Genomic DNA, 26,574 nt, shown 5'->3' with positions numbered 1-26,574 from the left:
AAGGAGCTTTGTTTGGGACTGCTAGTAATTTTATGTATAGGAATTTAGTAATGTATATATATCTACTCTTGGTTCTTGATGTTAACCAACACACGTAAAAGATCACGTTATCTGCGTGAACAAAAAGGATAAAAATAAAAAATTATCAAAAACTTTATAAACCTTTTTCCATCATTACATGTTTGTCTTGGTCTGCCCAGTGGCAGTGGGTATTAATTATTCGGACCCGTTTTAGGGCCTTGTTCCCCCATCAATTTGCGGCAGGCATTCTCTCTTTCTTTTGGTATTCTATGTTCCCCTGTTTTGCCTGCCTTTATTCGTTCTCAGGGGTCCCCCTTCCTAGTGGACATGTCATGAATGATGTAATATGTGGTCATCAGCAGTGCATTGCGGGGGAGCGTGAGTTATAGTTATCTGAACTAACTATAACGGAGGAATTTCTATGGTTTTGTACGAGTGAAATGTCCAACTAACTATAACGTCTCTGAAACCTATGGTTTTTTCAGTGAATTTCAATGGTTTTGTAAATGCTAATTTCTAACTATGCCTACAAAGTTAGGACATGTGAAGAAAGAGGAAGAAAAGCGCAGAAAGAAGCAAGACAAATGCAGAAAGAGGCAAAAGAAGTCCAGAAAGACAAAGAAAACTGCAGGAAGAAGCAGGATATGTGCAAAAAGAACCAACATAGGAGCAGAAAGTCCTCCTGTGCCCCCAACCTTTTAGTGATGGGTACTGGTGGTAACTGACTCTGACTAACCAGGACCGGAGCCAGTGCTATGCTAAAAGACACTTCAAATACAGTAAAAACACCTACATACACTAGGGAACACTATGTGTTGGGCTACCCCTGTAATTAGCATGACCTCCTCTGTATTTGCCTTGAGTTAGTGCCTGGGTCATTGCATGAGTACATGGATAGTGACTGGATTAGAGTGCTGCAAGGACAGTGCATGGTGATTTTATAACTGCTTGGGTTTTGGTGGAGTGATTGGATAAGTACATGATGCTGGATGGCTGATTTGAGGAGTACATGAGTAGTGACAGAGGGATTTCTGGAGTGCATTGGTACAACCTGGATAATTGGAGGAGTGAATCACTACTGTGTAGGTGGTTAGAGGTCTGCATGGGTAGAGAACAGGGGATTGTAGCAGTGCATGTGTTAGTGCCTGGGTCATTCCATGAGTACATCCGTAGTGACTGGAAGATTAGAGTACTGCAAGGAGAGTGCATGGTGAATTTATAAGTGCTTGTGTTTTAGTGGAGTAATTGGATAAGTACATGGTGCTGGCTGGGTGATTGAAAGAGTGCATGGGTAGTGACAGGGCGATGGCTGGACTGCATGAGTAGTCCTCAGAGGATTGTAGCAGTGCATGTGTTAGTGCCTGGGTCATTGCATAAGTACATGGGTACTGATTGGATGATTAGAGTACTGCAAGGACAGAGCATGGTGAATTTGAAAGTGACTGGATTGTGGCAGAGTGATTGGATAAGTACATGGTGCTCGCTGGGTGATTGGAGGAGTGCATGGGTACTGACAGGGCGATGGCTGGACAGCATGGGTACTGCTCAGGTATTGTAGCAGTGCATGAGTTAGTGCATGGGTCATTGCATGAGTGCATGGGTAGTGACTGGATGATTAGAGTGCTGCAAGGAGAGTCCATGGTGAATTTATAAGTGTTTGGGTTTTGGCGGAGTGATTGCATAGGTACACACATGTCTTACCAGGGCCCCGCCGCTCCCTTCAACACTGTGCAAACGCACCCCCTGGTGGGTTTTAATTTGGGGGATTAATTTCCCTTGAATCCTGAGGGTCCCTGGGGCCAACTAGTCCACCAGGTACCTCCAGTAAGCGCCACAGAGCTGTGTTGCAGAGAGGTGGTCGGAGGCCACGCCCCTTTTTACACCTCTCTGCAACACAACTCTGTGGTGCATACTGGATGGACCTGGTGGGCTATTTGGCCCCCGGGGACCCTCAGGATTCAAGGGGACTTAATCCCGCAACTTAAAACACGCTACAGGGTGCATTTGCACACTTGTCACATCAGGCCACGCCCCCTCCCTGCACCACTGTGCAAACGCACCCCCTGGTGCATTGTAAATTGGGAGATTAAGTCCCCTTGAGCCCTGAGGGTCCCTGGGGGCCAACTAGCCCACCAGCTACCTCCAGTAAGCACCACAGAGCTGGGTTGCAGAGTGGTGTAAAAAGGGGGCATGGCCTTGGACCACCTCTCTGCAACGCAGCTCTGTGGCACTTACCGGAGGTACCTGTTGGGATGGTTGGCCCCCAGGGACCTTCAGGATTCAAGGGGACTTAAGCCCCCAACTTAAAACGCACCACAGGGCACTTTTGCACACTTGTCACATCAGGCCACACCCCTCCCTGCACCACTGTGCAAACGCACCCCCTGGTGCATTGTAAATTGGGAGAATTACATCCCCTTGAGTCCTGAGGGTCCCTGGGGGCCAACTAGCCCACCATCTACCTCCAGCACGCGCCACAGAGCTGTGTTGCAGAGAGGTGTAAAAAGGGGCATGGCCTCTCAACAGGTCTCTGCAGCAGCTCCATGGCGCATACTGGAGGTACCTGGTGGGCTAGTTCGCCCCCAGGGACCCTCAGGATTGAAGGGGACCTAATCCCCCAATTTACAATGTGCCAGGGGGTGCGTTTGCACACTTGCTATGTCAGGCCCACCCCCTCGCTGCACCACTGTGCAAACGCGCCCTTCTGGGACCCCCTGAGCAGGCCTTAGGAGTCAGGCTATTTCTACCCTGTCCCCTTCTCTTGTTTTATACCTTTGTTTCTCTGTTTGCTGGTGACTCGCTTCTACCGAGCCACAAGATGGCTGCCAGCACTTCCTGGTTTGGAGTGTTGACAGCTAATCACAGTGAAGCTCGTGCACAGGACTTAGGCTCCGCCCAGATATCAAACCTTTTATTTTTCTAATTTCTCAGCAACTACTGAACGGATTTACACCATTTAAAAAAAAGGTTGCTTTCTGATCCAAGCACTACCATTTTGCAAAATTTGGGGTAATTCCGTTCAGTAGTTTTGGCTGTAGCCTTGCACAAAGTTTCCTATGGGAATTTGATTTTTTGACTCTTATTTTTTTAATTTCTCAAAAACTTCTGAACGGATTTACACCATTTAAAAAAAAGGTCGCTTTCTGACCCAGGCTCTACCTTTCTGCCAAATTTGGGGTAATTCAGTTCAGCAGTTCGGGCTGTAGCTCGTAGCAAAAATTTCCTATGGAAATTAACGTGGGGAAAATGCGTTTTGGGACCCCCTTTTTTTTTCAGCCCCCGCTTGACGAATCACCCCCAAACTTTTAAGATAGGAACTGACATTAAAAGTGCAACTTTTTGGAAAATTTCATAAAGATTTGTTAAACGACGCCAAAGTTATAAGCAAATCAAAAAATGCTTTCCCTATGGAAACTAGGTTGTAACTATAACTACCTACTGGTGACCGCCAGTAGGTAATATATATATATATATGAGCTACCGAGTGTGTGTGTGTATATATATATTTATATATATATATATACATACACACACACACACACACGCACACACACACACACACAGGGTAGCTAATTCCTGGAAAGGTGTGGGGTGATCCGTCAAGTGGGGGATGAGGAAAAGTGTGGGGGTCCCAAAACACATTTTCGACGCTCATTTTTCCATGGGAAAATTCGACACAGCTGCAGCTAAAATAGTATAAGTGAATTGCAGCAAATATGACAGAAAGCTAAATCGCGGTTCGGAAAGTGTGCTTTTTGTGATTTAGTGTAAATCCATTTAGCAGGTTTTAAAGTGTATGCATATATTACTCCATGGAGGTTCTGCGCAGCAGACAGATCTCTAGATAAGATCTGATTGGCTACCACCACATCAAGAAAAATGTGGTGCCAGCAATCTTAGGACTGTGGGACTCGGTCCCCTTGTCTTAGAAGAAAGTAAAATTAAAAACCAATGGGAGTACAGGGTAGTTATAGCCCTGACCACTAGGTCTGGTTGGGGGAGGTCCCAGATAGACCCCCAGGGCCAGAAATGGCAATTTATCTTTTATAAGTGCAGCAGATCTGTGGACTATCCACTACTCCAATAGCAAAATAAATGTCAGCTCCCGCTGTTTATAAAAAGAAAATCCTGAGGTAGGTCAGGCAGTTATATTTTTTTGGGGAGGGGGCAAGCAGCCCCCTTCCCTGAGACTGTTGGAGGCCCCATGGACCCCATCCCCCAGGCTGAACTTTTTTGATGTAGAGACAGGCATGCAGCTCCACTCCCCAAGCCTTTGAGAGGCCCCAGGGACCCTATCCCCTGGAGCTGTATTTTGAATGAAGTGGAGGGAGTCATGCTGGCAGAAAGCCCACTCACTTCCCTGAGCCACAGTACAGCCCCAGGGGCCCAATCCTCCTGGGCCAGTTGATAATTGAGGAGGGAGGCATTGGGCCCCATCCCTTGAGCTGTAGTCCGAGTTCCGGGCTCAACATCGCCAGAGCCTGGTCAAGCACTCTCCCATGCAGGGAACACAACTTTGCTCCTGTCCAGGCGGGAACAGAGAAAATATCTGCTCCCACCAGGGCAGGAGCAAATTAACGCTGCCAGCTCCTGCTAGCACTCAGTATAATGCTGGTTGGGGAGCTGTCTGTGGCCATAGGCATTTGGGGCTCTTCAAGAGCCCCCAACATTGGACACATTGTGGGTGTCCCAGGTTCGTACGGAGAACCTGTCAATAAAATAATTGACTGGCTGCTGTTAGGGGAGCAGGAGGGTTCTGCAGGGGCCCTGGTACTCCCCCTGTGATCCCCCTATGAAATGCATATTGTGGGTGCTCCTGGTTGGCGATGGAGCACCCAATGCTAATAAAACAATGCCAACTTCCGCCGGCACCCACGATGGGTGCTGTCTGGAGAGCTGTCAGACGCTGTGGGGGCCTTTGGGCTCCCCTGCCCCCTCCCCAACTTTAGGTGTAGGTACCTAGGTGCACACTGGGGTGCCTAACAATATATTTAAAAAGGAATACAATGAATAATAAATGAGCGGCAGGAGCCACTCCATTAACATTCACTGTTCCAGAGAAGGAGTGCCATGTAATGCCCTGCAAGTGCTTTTTACTTATATTTTTGGGAGCCCGTTGGTGCCCCTAAAAGGGGCAGGGGTTCATCGGCTGGTGTGTAAAGACCTTGAGTTGTTGGTTTTATGATTGCAATTTGTAATCTGAAAAAAACCAAAGGTATGTTGATGTTTCTTTGAAAGGCTCTTATTAAAAACATTTTATTACAATCACTATTATTAGGCTTTGCTTGTTAGAATCAATGAAATATACATTTGATAAAAGAAAGAAACATTCATTTGATTATGGTTATTAATTTTTTTTGACAAAACAAAATAAAAATCCAACGAAAAAAACCAATATTAAAGTGACAGTTATAATTTGGTATTTTATAAAAAACCTTAGAAATTCCCTGAAAAAAAACAAAGGTTAAAGGGACATTATAGTTAGGTGAAAATGTAAGTTAAAACATACTGTTTTAAAGAAACAAAACCATTGAAATATCACCAGTTCTACCTATCTCATGTAACTGTAACTCAAGCCCACAATTAACTATAACTCACACCCTTGCCATGCATTGCTAACTACCTCCCATATTTGATCATTGAAAAGATTTACACTTAACAAAGCAAAAGCACAGCTCTTAGTTAAGTTCTACTTCTAGGCCAAGTTTGGTTAAATTCTGTTCATTGGTTTTTACATCTACATATGTAGTACAGACTCTGCAACAGTAATATTGTAGTTATCAGTAAACTTCACTTTCCATTTTTTTATTTAGATTTTTTCTTCTCTGCTACACAAAATGCTGATTGGATTTACACTAACTTTGACATGAAAGTAGAACTTTACTCAGAAAGCTTTTTGTGAGGTGTAAAGTCTGTGTCTTTTTTTTTAATGTTTACGTATGAACAAGATTTTGGGTGGAGTAAGGCATTTTAAATTATCTGGATGAGCAAGGGTTTTAATAATTTTAGGGGCATCTTGGAATTTGCAAATTATACTTAACTTGCGAAATTTCCTGTTATAGACAAAAATGAAAGTGAAGCCCCAGCATCATAACCAGTCCCTGGCCACAAAAGGTTGGGTGGTAGATAGTTTCCATTAGGCCTCAATACATTTGTCAGAAAATGAGAAAAACAAATGCTCTCCCCGTCACCAGCACAGTCAATCCTGTCTATGTGTGATCACCCAAAAGTTCTGACAGTATGCCCCATCCAAGTGGCGGGCTATTGCAAGATTTGAAGACCTACAGCATGATTCAAGGATATGATAAACTACAGAGTTCTAGGATCCTGGGGTATGAGCATCCCAATGTCTATAAATGCCCCAACCAGAGACTGGCCAGGTGCTTTGCTTTCCTCTCAGTTAATGAGAAGTAGCACCTACTTGGGCTCTGCTCTTAATCTGTAGTCCTCTGCTTGTGTTTAGCTATTCACATATGTTCCCGGCTCCCCTAAGCCAGAGGTCAAGAACATCTTCGCCGACGTTATCTGTTAATAACACTTCTTTTAAATTCCTCCTGCAGCATCATCTCAAAGAATTTTCATGTATCCTTGGAATTATTCAACCTTTCCTAGCAAAAGTTACAGAGGCCTCAGTTTAGTAAAAGCTAAGGAGAATTAGATATTACTTATTTAGATTGTGGGATTCGTGTTGGGCCACTATACTGTCCTCTGCCTACTAACTGTGTTTTTTGGCATGACCTCAAAGTTGAACTGTAACAACTGTATCTTGAGTCTCTGTGTTAGTGGGATTTTCCTTGAATTTGGACCAGGCTTGCTATGCTTTCATTGTAAATTTATGTACAGTATTATGTCACTCTTATGTTGGAAAACATTAACCTTGTCACTTTTTCACTATATTGACCATGTCACTATAATCACGCTCACATGCGCCGTTTTTTACCAATTGATTTACCGAACAGCCCTTTGTTGAATCAATCACGGTAATTGCTGACCTATTGTATGAATAATTGAAATACATATAGTAAAATTCCACTTAATCTGATAATAATAAACACTGTCAGTCCTTATATTTGTGTGTTTATTTGTTTTTGGCACCATAGTTGCCTTTCCAAATGCAATAAAATCACAAAGAATTTTTTTTCTACCCGACAGAACAGATTGTTGTTTACAATCTGTAGTGTTATAGGCAGATCATGGGTGAACCTTTGTTTCTGATCTGTGTCCCAAGTTGTGGAGGATTTAAACATTATTAGACATTGGAACAAGACCACATAATGGCAATTCCCTGTATTCCATCAAGATAAAGGTACTTTGCTTTTGATATGTTGAATATTCACCATAGTGCATTAGTTTGTAGAATAAAATGTGTGTATATTTCATATCCTATAGAATGTTGTCATTCATGAGAAATCCATGAAAATGAAAAACTAAATGTTCTTAAAGTTGATGTTAGAGCAGGGAGTAGCAGTAGTCTTGTGTTCTGTTTAGGTTGAAAAAAACTGTCACTCGTGAGAGGCTACACACAGTCCGAGATAATCTCCATCTCTAGAGATAAGATTTGTGACTATAAACTGACAATGACTTTTTTGTTTGCCTTCTATTATATGACGTTTCCCTCCTCCCCCCTCACTCAGCACTTTTGAAGGAGAAGGAGACAGGTGGGTTCCATTTCCTTCCCGCAGCACCATTTATATCTATTAATAAATGGTGACCTGAGTCTTAAATGTTGGCTGTTGTGCCTAGAAAGATGCATGGGTAGTTGATGCCCACTCTGGCCACACACTAGGCCTTGCTTAAAAACAGAGTGATGCATAGGTAGATGGGCACATGGACTGGCACATACTAGGCCATGTGTGCAATTGTTGGGAACTTGAGACTGTTTTCAATCCCCACTGAGTTAGCTGAAGGGCGTTCACAGCAGGAGCTAAATTCACAGGCAGGTTAGCAGAGGGCCTGTCTACATGCCAGAGCTGGTGTCCAACTTCCACAGAGTGTGTCAGGTTCCGGGTGCACAGACAAACGTTCGTAGGACGTGGTCACAGGCTCATCGCACATCTAATCACTATTTTTTGTTTTACCTAAACAGTATAGAAATGTACCACTAACTATTCTGTTAAATAGTACATGATGTTCAATCTTTTTAACAGTACTATATTGAAAAAGCCATTGTTAATTGCAGCTCATGTACCAAGAAGCATAGTATGAAAAAATGTCCTACTGGTCCATTTTGCGTTTGTCTATATTATGTTGTGGAATGAGTTGCTTACTTCACATAATTAGTTTTTGAGCACATTTGTTCTTTTAGAATGTTAGCAATACCAACCAGTGCTTAAGAATGCTCTTGCGGTTTTGCACCAGATGCCCGAACCTCCATGCCTTTCAATTCTTTCAAAATGTTTGATGGTCCATGCTGTTTGCCAGTTCTCTTTGGAGATGGTTCAAAGACCAATTTCCTGAGCTGACAGCATCCTTCCTACAGATGTTTTTCCTGAATTTCCTAATGGTAGCAATACTTGCAGGGCTAATAAGGCCTTTACAGAGGAGTACACTGACTCAGAGAATGCTAACAATACAAGCTCCTTCAAGCACAATGGTTTGTTTATAAAAGGTTTTGTAGAGAAAAGGTGAAACTAGAGCGGGAATGAAATATAGATTCTTACAATGCACAATGACTGAATATGGCAGATCAAATATCGTTTGAGTTATGAGGGCTGGAGCAATTTGGAAAATGGTGACCTTGATGTATTTATTTGGGTACATGTGAGATGCGTACATGTCACAGAATTGACAAGGTGCTTATGCTAGAATAACCTGATGCTAAACAGTGGAAATAATAAATGTAACCTAGGAAACCTAAAAGCATGTTGGCATCCAAACAGGTTGCTTTTTGTCATTTAATATTACTCTTGGTAATTCAACATGAGATTGCTTAGGGTGGCACTGAAAGCCTATTACAGTGATGTATGTAATATCTAGTTTCCCTAAAACATATTTCCTACGTTTATTAGAAAGAAGAACTCAGGTTGGTTACATTGGTGTTAAACTGTTACCAGGAAGAATACAACAAGGACAGGTTCAAATCTGCCCTCATGGACTACTACCAGCAAACTTGGGACACCAAGAGGAAGGCCCTAGCTGAACACATCAACACCAGTTACAACCTACATGACCTCTCAAACTTTTTTTCCAGCAGAATCATAGCCACATATAACAAGTTTGCCCCCCAACTGGACCCTAGATACCTTGCAACAGGTCTACCAATATCAAACAAAGGAAACACCCTGGCCATTTGGAAAGCCATCATAATGGAGGAAACCACAACAATCATAAAGACCATACACTCTGGGGCCTCACCAGACCCTTGCCACCACTACACATACAACAAGGGCTACAATAAGGGCTCCACCCCAATCAGTGAATCTCCCACTCTCATCCTCAACATCTCCATCAACACAGCCACCGTCCCAGAAGCTTGGAAGCATGCAGCATTCAACAATCTCCTGAAGAAGCTTTCAGCAGACCCAGCCAAGCTAGCGAACTACTATCCCATATCCCTCCTACGATTCCTCCTACAAAAAGCCATCCACTGATGCCTCCCTGACTGCTTCATCAACCACCAGCATCTGGATGCCTCGCAATCAGGATTCCGATCAAACCACAGTATAGAGACAGCCCTCATCGCAGCAACAGACAACACATAGATGTTACTTGACAGAGGTGAAACCATAGCCCTTATCCTCCTTCACCTCTTTGTGGTCTATTACCCAGTCTCCCATCCCTTTCTGTTCAGACAACGACACAAGACTGGCATCCAAGGACCTGCCCTTCGATGGATGTACACTTTTCATACTGGAAGGATCCAAACAGTCAACAGTGCCCTACCCCTCAGAAGCCCGTAAATTCATTTGTGGAGTACCACTTGATTCCTCACTCAGCCTGACCCTATTTAACATCGACATGACTCTGCTTGTAGACGTCATCTGAGCACACAGCATCAACATCCTCACCTACGCCGACGATACACAACTGATATTGTTCCTCTCAGGCAAAACACCTACCACAAGGAACAACATCTACTTCCACATCACCCCATCTGGATGAGGTCCCGCTGGTCTAAGCTGAGCATAAACAAGACCGAAGTGGTGATCTTTCGAAAGGATGCCTCATTGTGGGACTCGGCCTGATGGCCTGCAAACCTTGGGCCCACACCCAGTCCATGAGCACTAAACCTTATGATCTTCCTCGACAGCAACCTGGACATGTCCACTTAGGTTAACTTCATTGCTACCTCCTGCTTCCTGCTTTCACACTCTGAAGATGTTAAAAAAGATCTTCAATTGACTATCAAACAACACTCATCACCTGCATACTAGACCAAGTGAACTCCCTCTATACATGAATCACCAATCAGCACACAAAAAGCCCACAGACTGTCCAGAACACTGCAGTGAGACTCGTCCTTAGCTTAACCTGCCGATCTGCATCACACCACATCTGAGGAACTCCACTGGCTACCATTATACAAGTGTGCACATTTCAAGCTTTTCACCCCCACTTACAAAGCATTTCACAACACTGGCGCATACTACCTAAAAAGTTGCATGTATTTCCACCAATCCTCCAGGTACCTCTGCTCACCCGGTTTCTCACTCACATATGGCTGACGCACATTTATGTCAAACCTTCTCATGCATCACTCCTACAGCGTGGAACAACATCTGACACCACATCAATACCCCATTGTCATTTCTTGAATTTCACAAGAAGTTGAAGACATGACTTGTCAAGTAAGTCCCCCTGAGACAAGCCTTGCACACCTGCTAAGCACTAGAATATCCTCACGGGTGACTATGTGCTATAAAATACACATAACATACCACACTATGAGGGAAAATTAGGGCGGCGTGAACATGATGGGCTTTGTTGGCATAGCTCTTAGGATGGGCACCCGTTTTATGCACCTGCAGTCCATAAATTCAGTTATTTTCACGTGATAATTTGAATACAGTTTCTCTTTTAAACAGTACAGCTTGAAAACAGTGAGCAAGGTTTGTCTCTTATTGTTTCTTAGCTGCACTGTCTAAATTAATGCATAACTCTGAGAAAAATCGGGTATAACAGATGCTCAGCTCTACCCTGCACCAGCAAGTCTCAACATGTTAGGTCCCCTTGTGGTACTTCAGCTAATTGTAAGCTAAAGAGTAGGAGCTGCTTTAATGGACTGCTGTTTGCTCCGATTTATTTTCACTCAGGTTACTGCATTGTTGATCCTGCCACAATCCACAAAGCCTTAAAAAATACTCCCCACACTGGCCCTTTCAAGCTGACCTATCAGGCAGAGCCAGACATTATAAAAAGGCAGTCCAATGCAACCAATAACCGAAAAAAGCAAGCATAATGCAGAGGGTAGTACATTAAATGCCAAAAATATGCCCTCTCATTGTGCTGTGGAGAGCAAGTGTGAGGAGGGGGTTGTGCAAAGCATGTTGTGTCTTGAAACCAGACAAACAAACTCATTCATATAACAATGTTAACCAAAAGCATGTGCACAAGCAATGGTAAACTGCCTGTTGAATGTCTGCAATTTCCATGTCATCACCCAATCTGTAGTAACCCTTCTTTTTGATATACCGGTGTGTTATATAACCAAATGACGAAACCCAACAAAGCCATAAGCCTTACTTAGCTAAGTTCTTGAGGCCGTTGAGACTGTCTGAGTCAAGCTTTGTGATCTGGTTTCCATCGAGGTGAAGTTCGGTGAGAGAACTTGGTAGGCCTACAATAGAAATGTTACACACATTTTAAAATATCAGCATATTATGAGCTTTATCACATTTTTCTTTCTACGATAGTTAATTTATAATCCATGACATGCTTATTTACAATTTGGATGGGCAGGTCAGCAAATATTACAGTGTTCTATGTCAAGATTCTTGGTTTAAGATGGACATTAGGTGAATAGAAATGGAATCCAAGGCAGCCATTTCCTGGGCAAACACGTTTCTGTCATTTCTCCCATTACAATGAAATAATGTCCACACCAGCAGTGACAGTTTTTCTACATATATTTTGCAGCTGGGAATAAATCAGTTCAGTTCAGTTCATGAAGCTTTATTCGGTTCATATTATGTAATGACCATAAAAGCACACGGCAAAACACAGAAACACAGAAATATGAACGAAAGCTAAAAAATCATACTTTTTCTTTAATAAATAAATTTACAGATAAAACTAGCAGTATAAAAACATATATCTGGGAAATTCATGTTGTAAAGCAACCTCATTGCATCATCCGTATTAAAAATGCTATATTTTAAAAACAGAGGTTTTAAAAATGTAATCCTTGCATCCATGAAGAGAGTGCAAATGAGCATAAAGTGCATACTGCTTTGTTTTGAGTGTCCGTCACACGGGCAGGGGCCGACAGGATACCTTTTTTGTTGGGGGAAAGCCACCAAGACATGTGCCATTCCTAGCCTTAATCTCGTTAGGACGAATCTGTGGGCTGGGCGAGTTACCATATTCAGATACAGCTGAAATCCCTCATTTACAATATATTTGTTGTACGTTTGGACGGTAGTGAGAAGACCAGACCCTACTAAACGTTTCTCAGTTCTAGATAACATAAAAGTATTTTTAAAATCTTGTTTATCAAGAACTCAAGGGGAACTAGGATCTGATACCAGGTTTAACCCAAAAATCGCCTGGTAACTCTCAACAGCAAACTTAAGCCATGGGATTTTCATGCAATTATCTAATTTAAGGCAGTCCTTAATAATAAGTTGATTAAACTCTGTCTCTTCTTTGTGCCAGATTGCCTTATACAGCGACAGTGGCCTAAGTGGGACAAGGTCACTCAAATAGGCGGCCCCAACCTCTTTATGGATCAGCTCTGTTGGGGCAGAAGTAGGTAGGCACAATAATTTTTTGAGGAAGATATTTTCTTCTCTCTGCAAACAACCAACGTTAGAATAGCCCCAGAGCCCAGCCCCATATAGGGCAATGGAAACACTTTTTGCCTTGTATATCTCCATCATGTCTCTTATTCGTCTATCCCCTATCTTTGTGGCAAATTTAAATATACCACAAGAGCTTTTAATCATTTTGGTCCTAACATTTGTTAGGTCCTGGGCCCAGCTACCGTCACTTGTAAAAGTGACACCCAAGTAGCAAAATTTTTTAACTTGCTGTACTTTCACTCCTTCTATGAAAAAGGCATGATTTTTACCAGTCTTAACCCCACAGGTCATAACGTGGGTTTTACTTTTATTAATCAGCAGCTTCCTATCCCCAATAAATTCAGAAAACCGATCCATCAAACGCTGCAGACCAATAGGTGTCCGGGATAGGAGCACAGCATCATCTGCATAAAGCAGGACTGGCACACTGATCCCGGCAACCTGTGGAGCATCAGCCTTAACTGTTTTCAGGATGGTTTCCACCCCGTTTATAAATAAAATAAACAGCAACGGGGCGAGGACACAGCCCTGTCCTATTCCACGTTTTACGTTAAAACTCGGGGTACATTCCCCATTGGCCCCAAATCGTACACATGCTTGCATCTTGTTATATAGTCTAGCAAGGAAGAAAATAATTTTCTTGGGGGCGCCTAATTCTAACAGAACTGACCATAAAAGTGAATGATTAACAAGGTCAAAGGCACTGCTTAAATCGGCAAAACAGAGGTACAAATTACCATGAATAGCCTTAGTAAATTTACCGATTAATAGTTCTAAATTCAAGCATTGGTCCAGGGTCCCACGGCCCTTTCGAAAACCGTATTGGGAAGTTGCAAGAATCCCATTCTCCTCAGCCCAAGTTTCCAATCTAGACAGCAGCACCCGGCTCATAATTTTTACCGATGAATCCAACAAACTAATTGGCCGATAATTACAGGCTGAGGCTTTGTCCCCCTTTTTGTAGATGAGGACAATAATTGAATTGCCCCATGTAGGTGTAATCAAAGTGGTTACCGCTGCATTGAGGACCAAAGTAAGTATCGGTCCCCAAATTAATGGTTGGGCTTTATAAACATCGATAGGGACTCCATCGGGGCCCTGGGCCTTCCCCCCCTTGCTAGCTGTAATACTGCATTCCACCTCACATAAGGAGATGTCTAGTGGGACCATGGGCCATTGCCTTTGCTCATTTTCAATCGAGATTCTATCTTGGAAAATAGATGTAAAGTGGGACACCCAGGCGGAACTCCCCACATTAGATGAAAGTTGGGGAATTGTCTCATCTTGTAGGAAGGGGGAGTTAACAGTGGACCAGAATAAGCGATTGTCCAGAGTTTCTACCGCCTGTGTTAGATTATCCCAGGCTTCCTGCTGTAGTTCCTTCTTCCTTCTAATAAGTGCCATTTTATAATCATGTCGCAAAAGTGTGACTTGATTCTTATCCCTCGGGGTAAGTGTTAGAGCTTGTTTAAGTTGGGTGAGAAGGGCTGTACAAGCATGATCAAACCAACCCTTCCCTTTTCCTTTCATACCCAACTTATTCCCCGTAAATATGTTATTAATAATCATACTAATGTTGATAAAGTTGGTCACAACAGAGGTAGGTGAGCACCCTGGTGTTAAAATAGCGTTGATACCTATCAGATTTTTAGATATGATTATAGGCACTACAACAGCAGATTTTTCGCCTTTCCATCTAACCCTGGTCCCATTTGCTCTATGCGGCTCAATGTTGACTAAGATTCTTGACGGCGCCTGATCCCTACATTTCCATGATTCGATTCGCATGATTATACAATTGTGGTCACTCAAATCAGAAGAATCCCTTATCCTTATCGAACAATGGGGCACTAAACTGGATGAAACCATGATATGGTCAATGCTTGAGCTGGCATTCCTCCCTATAAATGTAGGGATAGGATAAGTACTTGCCTCTGATACAGGCCTTACCAGCTCTAAATCATAAGTTGCCATAACGTTATTAATAGCCTCCCCATAAGTATTATGTGGGAAGTGGGGCATATTCTCATCACTGATATTTTGTACCCCACAGGCCCTTGAGGAGGATAAGCCACAGATTATGGAATTAAAATCACCTAACCAAATAAAGGTAAAAATGCATTTTGCTTCGGCTACAAGCTTCATGAGGGCACTATCAAGCTCAGCTATCACATTGTGCCGAGAATTATTAAAAATATTGTTATAAAAATTGATTAAAAGCACCTCTGTACCTTCCAGTAATCGTACCCAAAGAATTTGAGAGTGAGAACCAACTGACAAATGTTTAACAACCATCAGATTAAGGTCTACTGATATGAGACAAATCAGTCCCCCCTTCGCTCTTCCATATCTGGACTCCAAGGCTTCTACGCTATAACATACATAACCTTCAAAACTAGGTGTAGTAGTACACCAAGTTTCTTGGAGACAGAGAATGTCAAATGATCTAATCAAAGCCTCCCATCCTAATTTATTACCCTTAGAAGCCCAACCGGCTATATTCCAACTAACAATGGAGATGCCCCCATAAGAAAAATCATTCACAGTTATATCCAGACTTCTATCTACATCAGTGATCTGTTCCTGATTGTCCTCATGGGCATTTACAACTGTTACACCACTATTAATAGTTTCCAGGCTATCATTAGCCTGCAAACCCTCAGTAACTGGCCTTATATTATTGGGGTTATTAGGTAAGTTACACATAGTAATGGGCAACTGCGGTCCAAATGCCTTCTGATGTCAATCATTCTGATCTAAGGAACTCAGGGATTGAAATCTGTTCTGGACAGGTATATTAAAAACTGGTCTGAAATTGGGGGGAAATGATCTGTCTCCATTGTAGTTATGATTAGGAGGGTAGGTTCTATCTCTTTTAATATCGTAAGACGTCTTGTTAAGATGGTTATAAAAATAACCTAGAGGTCGTGCAGTTATAGCAGTCTCATTCTGTGTTATGGAAGCTGCGCTTAACAGAACCGTCGCAACATGCTGGGGGTGTTGGAAATTAACAATAACACAATCCCCCCTGCAAGACTTCCTAGTATTTCCAATCCAGCTGACCCTTCTGGTTGTTAAAATTTGGTCAGAGAGTTTGAGCGGAAACCCACAATGCCTATTTAGCCAAAAAATGGTTTTATTTTTAAGTGAATCCTGCGTCTCAGGGGAGGTTCTAGTCTGGTTAGAATCTAAGGAGGGGACGTTAGATAGGACGACAACATAGGGTGCACACTCAGGTGGGAGATCTATGGGTCGATTATTATTAGGTATAGCTTCCCTATCTGATCTTGCAGTCACAGCAAGTACCTGCACAGAACTACTTGATTTTGGGGCCGGCGCTCTACTCGGACTCACTAGTGCTGGTACTGCTCGGACCTGCGTCACCCGACTACCCGCTTGTGGAACTGATGTGGCTGTTATCGCAGGGGAGGTACTATCATTAATTAGTTTAGGGACTAGATCACCTCCTAGGCTACCTCCCCCTAAGGGCCCAGGATTGACCAACTTACTCGAATACCTATCTAGAACACTCCCTAGTCTGGATACTTCGGCTGATAATTGATCAATTATGGTAACTAGTGGGTTAACAATTGACTCAAATTTACTCTCTAAAATAACAACTAGCAAATTAAATTGCTCAGTATTGATAGTCACTGTATTGTCCTTGGTCAATGTACCCTTGTCACAAACATTGTTCTTTGGAGCGGGTTCAGCTTTTTTCCTGTTGGTATATCCTCCCCGTTTAGTAGATGCTTTTCTGCATGCCCTCACTGAACGCGGCGCCGGCGGGCTTTGCTCTATGACGACCTCCGGAGCTGCCGTTAAAACCTCAGTCGGGGCGTAAACATCTGAGATTACTATGAGTGGGGCTTCAGAGATACAGCCAGAAGCCACAGCTTCAACAATGTCAGTAGTATCCTTATCCGGGGCTCCCAAGGGTAAATCAGACAGGCTTTCTCGCCCTAAGGACTTCCTCCGGTCACTGTTGATTTTACTCACAACTTTGACAAGATAATTGTCCATGATTGACTTTTGTTTGGACATGATAGGACAGATAATTATTACGAATAAATCAAGGTGTACGCACAGGATATAGTTCACGATAATTTTAGGGCCACATACCTTAGGGGTGCACTCTAGTCCGAAGTCAATATAGTACTCACAGTACGCTCACTAGTCTCTCAGATCAGCAGCCAAGGGGAATGGCCCAGCCCGGCCTCGTTCGGTCCTCTGAGGGCCACAGAGGGCCCGCCCTTTGCCCGGGCTTAGCCCGGGGGCGCCCGCGACGCGGAGGGAGCACCTGACGTTTATGCGCCTCCGGGCGCGACCAGGCGGCAAGTGGGCGTTGCAAGAGGCCGCAGAGCAAGCTGGGAGCAGTAGTCTCCCCCGCGGCGGCCGTGCGAGGCAGGAAGCTACGGCGGCGGGGGAGAGCTAACAGCGTCCGGGACCCAGCAACGTCAATAACTGTGGCAGTGTCAGCAGGGGGTAAAGTTATGTGAGCCTCCCGCTCCACCGAGGGAGCACCTGACGTTTATGCGCCTCCGGGCGCGACCAGGCGGCAAGTGGGCGTTGCAAGAGGCCGCAGAGCAAGCTGGGAGCAGTAGTCTTCCCCGCAGGGCGCCGGGCGAGGCAGGAAGCTACGGCGGCGGGGGAGAGCTAACAGCGTCCGGGACCCAGCAACGTCAATAACTGTGGCAGTGTCAGCAGCAGGTAAAGTTATGTGAGCCTCCCAATCATATTATAACAATTCTTAAATCATGTATGATTAAAATTGGCAGCAAATTGAACCAATTAGGGATGTGAATGTTGGACATTACTTTGTAGCCCTATTTACATGCTGCAGGTCTTTTTTTCTGCCTTTTTGGGTTGCTTCGCCTTCCCACGTCCCCATGTTGTTCTAATTTAGGAATAGTGTATACCACTCTAAGCACCCATAAAGTGCTATCATGAAACTTAGGGATTCCATTGTATGTAAAGTATATGTTTTCAGTTTTGCTTGGATTTTTCAGAGAAAGAGCTTAGGATAGCGAATTCTAGAGTAGGGTCATCTGATATCTATCTGGAAGTCTATCAGTAGGTCATCAGAATGTGTGGAGCACCAGAAGCTGATCTCTTAAGTGGGAGGACGCAAACACATAACCCAGCCCCTCAGTATGAGTGGTGTGGATAATAAGCTGGTTTCCCCACCCCCATATTACAGATACTTTGGGCGCTGTTAAAATCTAGCCCATTACGAATTCGACTCTAGCTGGGGGTCCAATAACAAAAGAGGGTAATCTGTCATTCCAAATCCGATTCCCCAGTGATTCTTCATTTTGTGCCAAATTATAAACTGAATATTTCATCTTCTTTTAGCAACAGAACTTTCCAGGTGAAAACTAAGAGACCAGCCATGTTTCTACACATCTCATAATTCTGATGGAGACTGTAACTGCTGTTACTGTTAGACCTGTCCACCTTAAGGTGGTCTTCCCCCAAACATTTTGCCTTATTCCTCCTACTTTTTGTTGAATTTATAATGTTTTAAACTACCATTTCGGGATGGCAAAAATAAACTTTTTTAATACATGTCACCCCTAGGGTAGGCCTTAAAGAGCCCAGAGGGCAAGGTGCAAGTATTCAAAAAGCAGGACACAAAACTTTACTTTTTACATGTCCTGGTTGTGTACAACTCCTAAATTCTTTTTTCACTACTGCAAGACCCACCTTTCCCATAGGATAACATTGAAGTTACCTTATTACATTCAAAAGCTGTAATTTCCAAATTGGAGCATCTGGCCAGTTCATGTTTGGAGTCTTTTGAATTATAATGAAAAACCCTCTCTTATGGTAAAATCAGACTTTAAATTACAATTTTGAAAATGCCACTTTTAAGATAGTTTGCATTCTCCTGCCTTAGCCATTTAGTGTCTGTAGCCTGCCTTGGGGTCACATGACTGTGTGTAGCTGAGAGTTTGGCTTTGTGCATTCCTCCCAGACAGCCGCACACAATAGAGAGCTTAGGTGTGCTTGGATGGGCCACTATCATCAGGATGGGAGGGCAGAGCTGGGCACACTCCTACTTACAATTAATTAGACTGTGTCTTGACTCCACACAAAGGGTAGTATACCCCCTGTAGTTAGTCTGGAGCCAGAGCAGGGGAGGTAGGAAGCCACGGGCTTCAAAGTTAAACCTCTAGAAGCTTTCCCACTTTAAAGCCAAAACTGGGTAAAAATGTTAGACCTTAGACAGCAACTCTTCAACACGCTTCTGGACCTGTAGATACTCTGCCAGGTAGAAGGATTGCTGTGTTGCTGAAAAGACTGACACTCTGCTGTACTGCTGCTTTGTAGGACTGCTGCCTGTTACCCTCTTGCCTAGGTGAGAAGGACTGGACCAGCATCTATTGAATGCAGGACATCAGAGTGACTCCAAGGTCTAGCTGTCTGGCATCATGACAAGAGCCTAAAAGACAGAAGGCTCCAACAACCTTGAACCCACCATCTGTGAGCCATATCTTGCCAAGTTGTTTCACCCCAGTCTTGGACCCTCAGAAGTGGGCCTGAGGATGCTCTGCCAGCCCATCTGTGGATCTTCTAGAACCAATGCATCATCTCTGCTGCGAGGTTTTTCCCAGCGTAAGGACTCCACATTTTCCTCCAAGTCAGCATTAGTGCTGCTGCTGTGTGAACCTTCACCAATGCAGACCCTCACATCGCACCCCCCTTGTCGATGGCATCATCAAGAACAGTGCAGGTGCTCTTCTGAACCTACACATCTCCTTGATTGTGCAATGCATCCTCAACGCTGAACTTTGAATAGCAAGCTCTCGCATCGCAGCCCTGCAGCTCCTCAAAAACTGACGCATCGCCTGGGCTGCATTATGCATCCTCGACTCAAAACCTCCCAATAGTAAAATATGAATCCATGCGCATAGGCCGTATTGGACTACATGGTACATGTGAGTCAACTCTAAATGTGTATTGATTAATATGAATTGGAGTAAGGACTCTATAGACTGTATTCATGTGGCTTTATCTTTTAGAATCCAGCGATTGAATGTGGACTTACGGAGAACTTGACACAAGAGTTGAAAGTTTGAGAGAAGGACTTGTAAGCTACTTTAATAAAATGCAGGGAAGTGGGTGATTTTAGCTGTTGGGTCATTTTGGATAGTTTCATGGAAAACGGGGACATCTCAACAGATTGTAAGTTGCAAGTTTGGAAATATTTCGGAGATGTGGAGCTTATGGACATGGGGGACGTATGTTGATATGTCTGTATAATGTTGTTGGGTTGCTGTGGATATCAATTTAGGACTATTAATAATTTGATAATCTTAATTACAGAACTGATTTGTGAATTTAACTGTACTGTCATTAAGCTGGAGATTCTGGGAATATGCACTTGTGAATCTAGATGTGTGTTTTTCAACTTTTTTAGGTCACTCTGAATTTGTGTGACAAAATGTGTTTATTTAATGGGAATCTATGTTACTTACATGAACCTCTGGCATGGAACAGAATACACTAATGATTGGTGATTGCATGGGATTATTTGGTTGTGTATTATGAACTTTTGTATAGGTGAAGATATTGGATTTGATACAAGGACACTTCAGGTGACTTTTGCATATGGTGCACTTTCTATAACTAGGACGTGGGAACATAGTCTGCATTTTATTATTGTGTGGTGATTGAATTATGTATGTTTTCTAGCCCTAATAAAGCCTAGGCTATGAGGCCAAATGAAACACGTATTGGCTAGAAGCATTAGATGAAGAGAAGGGAATAAATAATTTCTATAGGAAGAACTATGAATACACTTTGATTCGGTGTTTGAGTGTGCTTGAAAGAACTTGAAAAATGTTGCTCACCGCCTGGCTCCAATGCATATTTCCCAGTTGGATACCCATCACGAGCCTAGACAGTTGAAAACTCCCAGAAAGGCCCCAGAAACTTTAGGTAGCAAAATGGCAACTTTTTATATGTGACTTTTATAAAAAATAATTTCAAATCCTACCTCGTTGATAAAGAGGATTTTAAATTACAATTCAAATGAGTGGGAAAAGTATTTCTCTAGCTGCTACCAGTCCGAATTTAGCATTTAATAAAGGCAATAATGTCGCCTAATGATTCCCTATGCCAGCAGCCAGCCTTGCTAGAGTGAAAATCATTTTGGGGCTATTGCACTGTAAGGATATGATCAAAATTCATTTGCACATGCCCTACTTCTAAACATCGTGCACCCTGTATGCCATTATGGGCGATAAGGCATATATACTGGTGATTTGTTAATATTTAAAAAGCAGGTTTAGGCCTGTCAAAATTTGTTACAGATCAAATTTGCAGTTTAAAACTGCCAAAGACAGGTTAACTGTGTGCAGCTACCAGCCTACGCATGATCTTTGCCTGAATTCTTAGCTGAGAGCTACATGGAACCAGGGCTAATGAAAGCAATCTCTTAGCCAGAGTCACAGCGCAGTGAGGATTCTGATCCTTTGGAATCCTGCTGCGGATCCCGTCTGCCTAACCTGGCCATAGCTGAAAGATTGAGCAGTCCTCTCTGTGTATTCATTTGTTTGCAAGACTCTTGCATCATTTTTACAGCTCATATTAATAACTCACTTATACTGCGTTTCAGAGGGCTGTGTTTGTTGCAATCAGTCCAGAATAACTGCTGCCTGTGTAACATCAGTAGAGAAATGTACAGTGCCTACAGGAAGATAGCTGGCTTCACCCTAACACCAGCCTAGGTGAAAGTGTCCTGCGTGTAGCAATCCTGTGGTAAATGTTCTTGATTCACTGCCGTCCTCTCATGGATGCTTTCCCTAAAAGACAATTTTATTGAGGCTGGATTTATCTGTTCTTCCCATTCAATAGTTCTATGCCCCTCTAAGAACTAATGTGCTCTCCTATGGTGTGGCATTTAGCTAATATCTATTTATTCTTATCAATACAACTTGTTTTTGGAACTTCAGTTTTTGATTTTCCTTTTTGTATTGTTGTTTGGATTCTTAAACCTCAATCCTCATACACATTTCTCCGAAGGTTTTTCATGCCCAGCCTATAACAAAGTCTTAAAATGACCCTTAGGATAAGCCAAAGTGCATCACACAGTCAGTCAAGGAACAGATGTCTTTTTCACAACTCAGTGTCAGCTCTCTTCAAAACTTTGGCTTCACTGTCTCATTGTTTGCAAGTTTAATTCCCTGGACATATCATCATATTGCTATACGGACAGTGCCTGTTACCTAAATCCCTCTGGGCATTTGATCAAAATGGTAGAATAAAGTGATTGTCCCTAGGCTTCCTAGAACATTTTCCTACAATAAACATGTAAGCATTTAATGATTCCACATTTTTGAAGCCTCACCCACCATGACATTTGAGGAGACGGTAAAAGCAAAATGGGGGCAATTACTGGGACTACAGTTTGCAAAAAGTGGATCTGAAACTACGGGCGGGGGCAGTGAGAGAATGGGAGGTAGAAGTTGTAACGATCGTGAAGCAATATTCAGGATCCGAGCCACCCTACTAATTCGCCTTTACTCTTCTTAGGTGCACAGTTATCATAAACCATCTTGTGACCGTAAACGAACTACCTTCCATGTCTGCTTACCGCTGTGCGATTTCTTTATAGCTATGAATCCAGAACATTACAGTTTATCCCAAACAACGACAAGTAGCACATAAATAATTATATTACAAATAAGGCAAGGTAAAGGGTTTAACTGCTGTTAAGTTAGGTGTAGTATTGGCATAAGGGATAAGGTTATGAATAGGGTTATGGGCAATGCAAGGTTTATAACTTGGTTTTGGTAATGCTGAAGGTTACAAACAAGGTAAAATAATGAGCAAAATGAAAGTGAGACCTAGCTATAAGTCAGGTGAATGTTTAAAGAAAGGGTTTGGGAATGGTTAATGGCTGGAGTTCAGCATACAGTCAAGATAGGGATAGGGTTAGGGCTAGGGCTAGTGGAACTATGGTTAGAGTGAATTTTAATGAGGGTGACAAAGAATCATTTATATTGCAGATTATTTTTTGCAGGCAGGTTTGTTGTGGCTGGCAAAGTAATGATAATTAAGCCTTACTGCCTGTACCTGTGCACACTAATGGATGGTAATCATCCACCCACAAATATGAGGGGAGGGTAATTAACAGCCTCTATTTCCATACAAGTAAGGCACAAAGGTAGAACTTCTCATCCAACCATCCTGAGTTGAGAATTCTTGTTATAATCTTCCTCCTTATTTTAACATTGTTTTACCCCTAAATTACATTAGAACGGTCCCCTTTTCACTTTTCTTTCAACCCCTGATGCCTTACCTTGGTACACTCCACACTGACTGGATTGGTGATGTAGATTAAATTAGTTTTACCTTACCTGCACTCTGCCACCTCTGTTCACAACAATTCTACTCTCCCTCAGGTCATGGTGCTGGTGCTCTTGTGGAGGCTGCAGCAGCAAGTCTTGCATCAGAAGCTTCTCTCGGTTTTATTCCGTGTTGCTGTTACTATAGTCCCTTATTTTTTAGTTCCTTCCTGGCCTCCTGTTTCTTTGTCCTCACTCACCCCTTCTGCGTCTTTGGTACATAACTGAGATGCTTTAGTATCTGGTCGCCTGAATTTGCCTATCTTGGTCAGTTTAAGCCTGGTGGCAATTTTCACTGGATGGCCCTAGTGGCCCTGGAAGTACACAAATAAAAACCTTTGCATGTCTTTTGGCATAATTCTATAAAATACAGCACTGGTGAAGAGCAATCAAAGCTTATGTGGCATAGGCAGCGGCTGGCAACCACCACATCTAATATCCCCGTTCTTCAGGGATATTCAGGGAAGCTGTGCCACCATCCAGTCAGGTTCCGGGGCTGAGCCTACGTTTTTACAGATAGGAACTAAACCTGCTATTGTTTTGAGTAAAGCAATAAACCGCAAAATTAGAGTGAAGTATTGTACTCTATGCCACTGGCTCTGGTAAGATTGTCATCTGCATCACGCCTTGACTGCAACAAGTAAAGACAACATTTGTTGATAGAATCCTTTCTCGCAGCTCCCCAACAATGGTAGAGTTTCTTCACTGAGCACCTAACCTGACTGTCTCCACTCATTGTCTACACCCTGTGGAGGATTAACGGCAGCGTGTGACGTGCTTATCACACTCACTGCCTGCACACAATTATGAAGGGGACGTTTGTCTCTATCACAGCCTAATGAGGAAAGCCAAGGGTGTCAGTTGCTGAAGGCTGTTGTATGTGCTCCTTTCTTTTGACTATCAAGCATTACTTGTTGATAGTTAGTGAAACAGCTGAGGATCCAATCAGTGCTGCTCTATCACCTTTGTAGGTTTGTTTACATCTGGAGCCTGAAAGGTGCTCCAGCTAGAATATTGTATTGCAGCTCCTTGTTGTTCTCTACGTCTTACCAGCTGCACAAATTGTTTTTTTCTTTTGTAGTATCTACTAATTTCTTTAGTACCTTTTCATGGCTGATGCCAGCATACCCCAATACCCACCGTTCCTGAAGGAGGAAGGTGAATCAAATTTATTATGGAAAATATTGGTTGGAACCTTTCAAATCTTACCTCGCAGAGGTACAGAGAGAAAAATGTTCTCCTCTAAGTGCACAATATGTCTTCCCTCACAGCCAATGGCTGGAGGGAAGGACAATATACAATAGTCTGCCAGAATCACTAACAGTGGAACAGAGGGGAATTTAATTTAATAACTCAGAAACATATTTTGGCAGCAAGGGTAGTGGTGTTAAGTTATATCGCTGTCTTGTGGAGCACGTCCAACAACTGTATGTAATTCCCTTCCTAGAGATCAACTAGTCAGAGACACCAATCACCTAGGATCTAGGAGAAACACCCAGATATGAAGGTAGCAACAGCCGTGACTGAAAAACTTGAGCACACTGTTGATTGTAGCAAAGATAAGAAAACATCTATTGAGCAGTAGAAATGTGCTATTAAAGCTGATGGAAAGATCAATGGGACATGCCATACATCTTACAAGCTTCCACTTAACAAACTAAGATTTAATGTGAACATCCCACAGCTCAAATATTTTCAGTGAAGGAGACATTTTGCCCATGTTTGTATAGAAATCACTAACAAACAATTGGGTTGCATTGAATGTCTAGACGACGGGGTAACACATATTATTTTCCAAGTAGGAAACAATGACATTTACACAGAGCCTCCCAGTTGTATGATAAACGTAGATAGGCTGGTGGTTAGTGTCCTTGTAGATTCGTGCTCCTAATGCACACTAATTGATAAAGATGTTTTTAAGAAACTCTTTTCAGAAAAGAATGACACACTAAAACTTCTGACATGCGCCTTATAGTATATAGCGAAAATCCCAGTCCCCTAGATGGAATGTTGGTTATGCACATGTTGTTCAAAGGGAGGTTTGCGGTTGGGAAGGTACATGTAGCTGAACATGGCTCAAGTCTCATAGTAGGCCTTCTGCCACTCCTTTTGTCCATACTTGGCCTTCAATACAACCTAATCAGCTTGCCAGGCTCTTGAATTCTACTTGATATAAACGTTCTTCTTCCCTAGACATTGCAGTGGCTGATTAAACCAATGGATTTGCACTGCAGTGGAATCGTTGTTCCCCACAAAATGTAAAGTTAGTGATATCTAGTCCTTTAGCCCCTAGATATACTTTTGTACTTGTTCTTCCCAAACATAAATATAAATGTTTGGAAAAAGCTCTAGTGAGAGCTTATTCCCCACACTCTGACCCTCAATGCAGCTGCTATGCTGCAAGGAGCAGATGTTAAGGGCAGTAACGCTACCTAAATATTCGTTGATACTAAACTTATTTATTAGGCTGAAATTTATATTTATAAGATGCTAATGTCCATGGCTCATATTAACTAGTATGCGAAACTATTGCTGCATTTTATAATTAAGGCTCCCTGTTTTCCGTTTTTACTGATTTTTACAGATAAATACAGACAGAAAACACTTCATTTTCCTGTCTGTATTTATTTTTAAATGTGGATAAAAACGGAAATTGGGTTGTTTTTGAGTGATTCTAAATGCTGTCAATCATGACTGCCAGGCTAATAGCTGTGCGGATTGACAGGCAAGGGGGTTAAAAAATATAGGAATCTTAGTAAAGTGCCTTAAACAGCAGTAGATGATACTAAAATGTACATATTTTCTAGCACATGCATAATTTGCCACCTGTGTGTGTATATATCATTGAAACCAGTCAGGCGTTCAGGCAAGAGTGCACATTAACTGGTTAAATACATGCAGAAATATACACATTTCATCTATTTTTTTCACAAAACCTAAAATAAATATGGATAAATACTGGTAAAATTTACAAAAAATAAATATGGATAAATACAGACGGAAATGACAAAAATATAAATATCATAAAACCGGGAGCCCTATTTATAATTCATCTAGGATGGTGCTCTCTATGGTTGGTGAAAGTATATTCCTTGCTTGAAATGGTCCAGTATTACGTCCACCTATTCAGTTCTGCTCCTCTCTGTACCAATTCTTTTCTGATAAAAGTGGAAAACAGACCTGTAACTTTTAAGATACTGTGGTAGATGCTTTTTATATTCACACTGTAGATAGATCGC

At 42.6% G+C, this 26,574-nt stretch overlaps 1 protein-coding gene across 1 annotated transcript in view; it reads right to left on the bottom strand.

Moving 5' to 3' along the window:
- LOC146855316 (decorin-like) overlaps positions 1–26,574 on the bottom strand; it is a 234,203-nt gene that overhangs the window by 56,808 nt on the left and 150,821 nt on the right. The window contains exon 6 of the mRNA XM_085653014.1: positions 11,704–11,797. Within this exon, the coding sequence (XP_085509140.1) occupies positions 11,704–11,797 (94 nt within the window). The remainder of the gene's footprint in view (positions 1–11,703; positions 11,798–26,574) is intronic.

The sequence above is a fragment of the Triturus cristatus genome, chromosome 4_1, assembly GCF_964204655.1.
Source record: "Triturus cristatus chromosome 4_1, aTriCri1.1, whole genome shotgun sequence".
NCBI classification, from domain to species: domain Eukaryota; kingdom Metazoa; phylum Chordata; class Amphibia; order Caudata; family Salamandridae; genus Triturus; species Triturus cristatus.
Note: the sequence above shows the minus strand (reverse complement) of the source record. Positions and strands in the feature narration are given on the sequence as shown.